This window comes from Antedon mediterranea, chromosome 1, assembly GCF_964355755.1.
Source record: "Antedon mediterranea chromosome 1, ecAntMedi1.1, whole genome shotgun sequence".
Lineage (NCBI taxonomy): Eukaryota > Metazoa > Echinodermata > Crinoidea > Comatulida > Antedonidae > Antedon > Antedon mediterranea.
In genome coordinates this window covers 35,191,630-35,199,960 of record NC_092670.1, presented here as the reverse complement: position 1 = coordinate 35,199,960, position 8,331 = coordinate 35,191,630, and the positions used below count along the sequence as shown (strand labels likewise).

The following is an 8,331-nucleotide window of genomic DNA, read 5'->3' as shown; positions in this document are numbered from 1 at the left end:
TGTGTGTGTACATCAGAGAAAAGCAACTGAGCGTGTGGAACCACACGAATTAACAACATAACATGCACACATGCAGAAGTGGGCCTAACCTTATATGGTTTGACGATTCAGCTGCTTCGATTATAATATAAACAACATCATTTTTGATAATTAATATAATAATAATACTTTAGAGTAAATAAAATAATCAAATATTACAAACAACATTTATTGATAGAATTTATATAACATTCACACAAGGGGAAACTTAGGGCCAACCAGGAAGACCCTAAAGGGAACAATCAAGCATTATGTATTTTAAATATTGATTGAGCCCTTCTTTTAGACACTCTTATTATATTAGATGGGCTAATTAAGAGGATACTTTCCGGCAAAACAAGGGGAAACGTAGGGCCAACCAGGAAAACCCCTATAGGCAATATAATTAAGCATGATGTATTTTAAATACTGAGTAGAACTCCCTCTTTGGGACACGCTTATTAGAAACAAGAGGAAACGCGTAGCCCCCACCATGCCCCCCCCCCCCCCCTATTCAATAAACACCCCTAAGGAAACAATATTTTCCATCACAAAAACAACAAAAAACATCAACAAATTATATTCAGATTATTTATACCATTATTAATACAAAATAGGCCTAGATATAATTAAGACGATACTTTCTCTGTCTTACTTATTTATCCAGGGAGGTATAAAACTCCCTGATTTATTTATTTTTATTTTTATTTCATCAAAACAACAGCAACGAAATTTGCCACTTAAAGGTATGTAACAGATACAATAATATCCACGAACCTGTTACGCGTGCGTACGTGTACATCGGAATCGGATCCTGTGTGTCCATGGATTAACGATAATAATAGTCCATGATGGGTGTTTTGCCAAAAAGCAATGCGCCAACTTTGATCCGTAACGCTTTCTATAGCAAGACGATCTGGTAATGATGTGGTTGCAAGATCGTAGTAATAATAATATTAATAATACTGTCATCTTTACAAGTTATAAAAACCACCGGACATCCGTTAAAATGTCGCCTTGTATAGATGACCCATAACAGCCTATTGTTTCTAAATGTGCTTCCGATTGGAACCCATCATAATTATTAAGATACAAGACATCAATAGACGTTTTGAATCTAGTGACTGATATCAGCTCAGGTATGTATATGATTTTGCAAGTTTTCTTTGGGTTGCTAATAAAAATTACTAATTTAATAAACAAGTATTTGTTGCCAGCTCCTAGAGGACTACTGTATTAGAATCAATTGTATTGCTTATTTTATTTCAGTATTATTCTCACAAAAAAAAATAACCTTAGAAAATTCAGTTCGCGGCGGACCCACACATCATCTTCATCATAAAATGGGGAATGATACTTTAAGAGATTGGACTTTCCGTGTTGCTGGACCTAGACCCTGGAACCAACTATACATTTGAACATTAAACAAACATCCTCCGGCACATTCAGGTCACTACTCAAAACTCACATTTTCTGATATTTTTGGCAGCGCCATGAGCAATGACTGCTTATATAAATCGAACGATTGATTGAATGAAATGACGTTCTGTTAAAACATCATTTCATCTTCATATAAAAACATGATGTAGACCACTTATGATGTCTCCTTTATTTTAATTGTTCGTTTTTATGTGCAGCCTTCTCCTCAACCATACGCCCTTTGATATACAACTAATGCTGCTAATTATATGTGTATTTTTATAATGTAAATTGATGTTGCTGTAGAAAAAGAGAACGACTTTTTTTTTAAATCGACCCAACATGGTTATTGGAAATCAAATTGATTGTTAAGCGGGGTGTTAGACCGAGAAAAACTTTTTTATTTGCTTTAATCACAATAGTAGGCCTGTGGATAAGTTTCACCACTTCGGTTCAATGACTTAAATGAGTACTGTAGATAAATGAAAGATCAGATGGTTGCAACCGGAATCAAAGTGCCGGAATTCGGTAATCTTCTGTGTGTTGAATTGAGGGCAAATATTTAAGCATTGAGTTGAAGAAGACCATGATTTGTTTTGAACCACTTATGTGCGATTGAGTGAAAATCATGACTCTTTGTCAAGGAGGTCATAGGATAAGAATCTTCTCTTCAGTCCTTCTTAGCTTCAATAATCACTGCATCTGTTCCATAGAATATTATTGTCAATTAGTGCATGCAGCAGCAGCTCTACTAGTCTACTTGTATTATGTTACATGCTACCAACAAAACCACTTAGCGAAAGAGATGAGTCTGATTTAGTTGTTGCAAGAGTTAAATACGCTCTTTCCTTGTAATAATGTAATACTATAATAGTCCTATCAACCTTGTGTGTGTGTGTGACTATTTACTGGTTGCATTTGAATACAATGTATTTCATTCCAGATCAGTCTGTTCAAGATGTACCTGCACTTTCTACTTTTCCTGTTGTTTGTAATATGTAGTACCAACGTTGCACAGGTAACTGAAGAGACTGATAAGTGTGTCTGTGATTGTGAGCAGAGTCAACAACGGAATGAGGTTCCCATACCACCAAATCACAATCATCCAACAAATGGTTTTGTATATGGGCAGCCAGGTCAACCGGGTCAGCCAGGAATTCCAGGTAAAACACAACGACAGTGACAAACTGGATATTGTTTAATAACTATTAATTGTCAGATCGTTATTTACAACCTGAGCACTCTGAAGTCAAAGAACTGCCGCAGAAATTCCAAATCACTGACAATATGCACTTATTTTTCAGGAGCTCCTGGAACAAACGGTAATCACGGGATTCCTGGATCTTCAGGTGTACCAGGTCAAAAGGGTGAAAGAGGTCCAAAGGGTGACGTAATTCAATGTCAAACTAAGGACTGTAAAAATACCTCGAACGGAAGTAGCCCAAATAGCCAAAAGGGCGAAAAGGGAGAACAAGGTCCACCAGGACCCCCAGTAATAGATTTTATTAGACCTTACGAAAGGGCAAACGTTGCCTTTTCAGCAGGGCGTACAAAGACTATGACATCACAGGATCCAGGAAGCGTCATTACCTATGACACCCTATTTGTTAACGTAGGTCATGACTTCGATAAAGATACAGGAGTATTCAGATGTCGTATAAATGGCACATATTATTTCGCCATGCACGTAGCCAATTTCTACGACGTAGGCGATAATAATCTCTACGTTCAACTTCTGCACAACGATAAGCACATTGTAAGCGTGTATCACCATGACGACAGTACGTACAGGGATTCCGTATCGAACAGCGTCATCTTGCAGCTGGTGCGAGGGGATCAAATAAAACTATATCTGGAAGGGAATCGTCATCTCTACAGCAGTTCTCGTCGATTTACCACATTCTCCGGTTATTTATTGTTTGCTGATTAAACTCGGGCACCTGCAAGTGCTTCATATTTTTAAGTGGACGCCCCTGGAACCCTTGGCCTTGAGATTGGAAGGCAAGCACGTTAGCCACTAAGTTGGTGCTCCACTGCATTATTCAGCTATGTCTACACTATCGAACTACAGTAGTTCGACAAAAAAAACTTTGATGTAACCGAATATGGTAGCGATATTCACAAATATGGTAGTTTTATTACATCATCATGTCTATATATGGACATAAAGTTTGATAGCGTAGATAGAGCTTAACACGCTGGGGAAAATAAGGGTTCCTGTGCTTAAATTTTTATAGTCTTTAAATATAATAAAAACTATATAATACAGTACATATAAAATTAAACTGCAGGATATGATCATGCGTTGACATAGATACTTGTCTAAATCATGGTAGGTGAAACATCGTAATAAAAACGCATGTTATATTTTCAAACAAGACTTTTTATTCACCTTAGCTTTACAATCTTTGATTTGTATACTCTTACACTACACTTATACTACAATAGTAACAACGGAGCAAGAACAAAATATTGAAACCTTCAGAGAGAAGGCCACCGAGAATCTCATAAGGAAATTTCTACAAGTTTAACTACATCTTACTAAACTACATCTTACTAAACTACATCTTAATCTACTGATTAACCAACATACACTTGCTGGATTTTGGTTGATTGTTAGTTTGATTGCGGTCTTCATTGCACTGTTATTTTACAGAATCACACACGAATCTATCAAATCACATCAAATCACTGTTTTACCTACATACTGAAACATCAATATCACGGGAGAACATCACACCTTCAGGATCACAATAAACATTACTACAACTACGGGACTAGGCCAAAGTAAAGCTCAGTGTACATAAGAATAACGGTTTGGCCAAAAACACTTCCAAGTTTGTTAAGTTTCTAGTGTAGGAACTTCGGCAAACTATAGACAAACTTTGCGGAAGTCTACACTAACAAAGTTTTAGTTTGTAAAACTCGAGCAACCTCTGAGTTTGTCATGTTTTCTAGACCAGATGAACAACTTAGGCAAACTACAGATAAACGTTTCCGGAAGTCTACACTAACAAAGTTTTAGTTTGTAAAACTCGAGCAACCTCTGAGTTTGTCATGTTTTCTAGACCAGATGAACAACTTAGGCAAACTACAGATAAACGTTTCCGGAAGTCTACACTAACAAAGTTTTAGTTTGTAAAACTCGAGCAACCTCTGAGTTTGTCAAGTTTTCTAGACCAGATGAACAACTTAGGCAAACTACAGATAAACGTTTCCGGAAGTCTACACTAACAAAGTTTTAGTTTGTAAAACTCGAGCAACCTCTGAGTTTGTCAAGTTTTCTAGACCAGATGAACAACTTGGGCAAACTACAGATAAACGTTTCCGGAAGTCTACACTAACAAAGTTTTAGTTTGTAAAACTCGAGCAACCTCTGAGTTTGTCAAGTTTTCTAGACCAGATGAACAACTTAGGCAAACTACAGATAAACGTTTCCGGAAGTCTACACTAGCACACTTTATTATGCAAACTTGAGAAAACTATGAATGTCCAAACAGACAGTTTGGTAAAGTTTGCTACTATAGACTACAGTAGTTGACACAGAGAAATTTGCTGTTGTAAGCCTTGCACGTTGACAAAAGTTAGCTGAAGATGGACAAAATGACTTCAGTAACAAGTGTACACATACCAATTATTGGCAAGCTCGTTTGGTAAAGTTTACTCTAGTGTAGACTAGGCCTAGAACAAAACAAATACTCTAGATACTACAGTATATCCTTAACCAGTCAACTGTTACTTGATACCAAGCTGTATCCGCCGTTACTTACTTAACTACTGTATTAAAATAAACATTGAACAATGAGAGTGAGAAGCGCGACATAAAATAAAACTAAACTGAGTTGTGGCAATGTTTGTAGCATAGACTTTACAATATTACTGTACATTCAAAACATAATAATAATCAAGAAAACATTTAATAGTAAATTGTAAAATGTACATTCTTGCATTTTAATGAGTTACAGTAAAAAAAAAATCTATTTGCCAAAGTTTTCGAGAGTGTTTTGGTTTCGAACATAAAAAGCTCTTTATTTAAGACACCTGTATAGATTTGTTTCCTATAATTCCTTTACTTGGAAAAGGTATGACTTTTTGAGAGGCCACAACAGTTTCTTTTTTTCATTAAAGGTGCCTTTTTTAAAGAACTTTTTCAAAGAAAACAATTTTAGAATGACCTCACACAGAAAATGATCAAGGTTAACTACACAAAACAATGCTGTGCTCTCATTCTTCTGGTTATTAGTAAAAGAAGATAACGTTAACAATACTACACATAATGAATACTGATACCTAAATTGCATTGTAAGGTTAAATAAATATTTTTAAACAATAAAATATATAAGAAAACAATACTACCATTTTTTAATACTACATTTTTTTATAACATGAAATTACTACACAAAGTAGAAACACTATACAGTTATACAAATAATAAATATAATTGTAAAATATATATATGGTTTTTTAAACTGCAAAAGGTGAAAATTATCGAATTGGACGGTTGTAGAATATCTAAAAATGGACGGACCAATGAATAGAATACTGTCTCAAAAATACTTTGTACATGAAATAATATTATTTAATACAGACAGTAATCAAAGCACAAATATTTCAGAACAGAACTAAATATTTATAGTAATACTGTACATGGAAGAGAGTTGAAAAAAGCACCAACACTTTTATTTACAGCAGAAATACAAAACACTATACTGCAGTTATGTTTCCTCAGATTTTGTATTAAGTATATCAAAATTGAAAATAGGCACCAAATGTAAATACTATTATAGACAATTCCAACAAACATATATTGCATAGTCTACAGTTGTGCTATAAAGGTTTTGAATAAAAATAATTTTATTCAGTTGTGGGATCACTTTGGTTTTGTTTGGAAATCAATATTTTACAATGAAAAAAAAATTTTACCTAAATTATAAAAGTTGGTAGATTTGGTAGGCCTACAGTAAATATTGCTCTTCTCTGATGTAATATCAAATCTATTTAGTTCCAAAGTAAGTGTTTTACCACTGAATTAGAATTGTGTGTTTAATTAGAATTCACTCTACATATCACAACAGAATCTTATTTTTTATTTTATTTCTGTATTCTGACATGACATAAAATCATAGGATAAAAACACAATAAAGTACTGAGACGGCAAACTTAAGGGTTTTTTTTCCAGGGTTATGTAAACCATGCCTAGCTAACTACAGTTCAAAATCTTTAAAATTGTTTCCTCCACCCAATATTTCCTGAATCTGCCCTTCTCTAATGTTCATTTTGATGGGTTGCAGTCTGGGATTATACCTCCATGTAACAATAATGAATGTTACTGCATTTTCTTTAAAAAAGTAAGACTATTTTTATTTTATCTAAAATAGATTCTATCCTATGATTATATAGCAAAGGCTTACCAAAAGAAGCCTTGTTGCACAATAACGGGAACATACAAATTGTAAAAACCTAATGTTATAAGATTGGGCAATTGCTGGCAAGTTTCATCAACATTGAGGTAAAAACATTACTGCACATATTGAACGCTAAACATTCTTGTTCTGAAGCTCAAATACACTTTTGAGAAACTAAATGTACTCAACTATGCCTACTACTACTGTATACACATAATTTACAATATCATTTTGATCGTTGTATAATATATTCTTGATAAATAGATAGACTTTGTTCTTTGGTTTCTGATTAAAAAACACTGACCATTAATATGGCTGTAGTAAAATAGTATTTAAGTCACTATCACAAACTGATAATAAGCAAGAGCTACAGTAAGGAGATACAGTAACGTATCACATCACAAAACTATGAGGAATAATCAATAAAATAGTGTATATATTTAGTATTTAAAATCAACACTTTAGTTGGAGTTGTAACATAAATAGTTCATCTAAGTCGTCAAATATTATCGATAGAGAGCGCATCAATTCAAACTGCTATTCATCAACTAAACATAAAGATTAACTTTCAGAAAGGGCAATTTGTAGGACAATATACAAAAATGTATTATTTAAAATCTATAAATCTTGGATGCAAAAAACTTTTATAGCGAAAATGCTTAAAATTGTCAAGTTACATCATTGTTATCATAATCACAAATCGTCTCTGATTTTGATGAAAATATTTTTTTGGGTGGATAAACAAATATCCAAAAATTCCACCAAGTATTATATTATATTTAAAAAAATGAAAATATTATTGCCTTTTATCAAAATTTGATACATTTTTAACAGGGACAGATAATTTGTTTAGTAAATTTTTCTTTAATACCTTAAATGAATATTGTATAATTAAATGTTTAGAAAATAAAATGCTTTTACCTGAACTCTAAAAGTTGTCAGAGTCAAGATTTGGTACAGCAATTACTGTTATCAAACCTATTGTAATATTGTGTAGAGGCTTCACAATTTTATTTCAATGACAACTCTGATTGGTCAGTAGTTGTACAATGTATGAAATCGAATCAGTGTCATCATTTAAAGCTGCTACACAATACTACACTTTTCATGTTATAGTATTCATATTGATTGATAATACAAATCAAGTTTAATGGTTAGGTCGTCAGAATTCCAATTAATCTAAAAGATACAGGCAGATTTCCATCCTTCAGGTAGTAATGGAAAAGGTGGCTTATGTCAGTGTGGAATGTTTTTTTTAACAGCAAGGCACTTCCTATTCAACCAATCATTAATATTTCATGATCGGTACAAGTTGATATATAGTACAGGAAAGATATGCTCAGAATTAGTAAAATAAAAGGTTGAAAAAATTGCAACAGAATTGTTTTCACCACAATGCATTTCTGTAAGGTCCCTATATGAACATTATTAAAAGTCTAGAAAAATCCAGGTAAGGGAAATAGGTTTTTTTTAAACAAAAGGGCCGCCA

The 8,331-nt window shown here is 33.5% G+C and overlaps 1 protein-coding gene across 2 annotated transcripts; it reads left to right on the top strand.

Moving 5' to 3' along the window:
* The first annotated feature begins 1,107 nt into the window (after positions 1 to 1,107).
* On the top strand, positions 1,108 to 4,180 carry LOC140042921 (caprin-2-like). 2 transcript variants are annotated; one of them, XM_072087733.1, is made up of 3 exons: positions 1,108 to 1,157; positions 2,381 to 2,600; positions 2,742 to 4,180. In XM_072087733.1, the coding sequence occupies exons 2-3, from the start codon at positions 2,396 to 2,398 to the stop codon at positions 3,365 to 3,367; spliced, it is 831 nt and encodes a 276-aa protein (XP_071943834.1). In that variant the 5' UTR covers positions 1,108 to 1,157; positions 2,381 to 2,395; the 3' UTR covers positions 3,368 to 4,180. The 2 variants fall into 2 exon arrangements, with proteins under 2 accessions (XP_071943834.1, XP_071943841.1); XM_072087740.1 differs by lacking the exon at positions 1,108 to 1,157 and adding an exon at positions 1,887 to 2,084.
* The last annotated feature ends 4,151 nt before the right edge of the window (positions 4,181 to 8,331 follow it).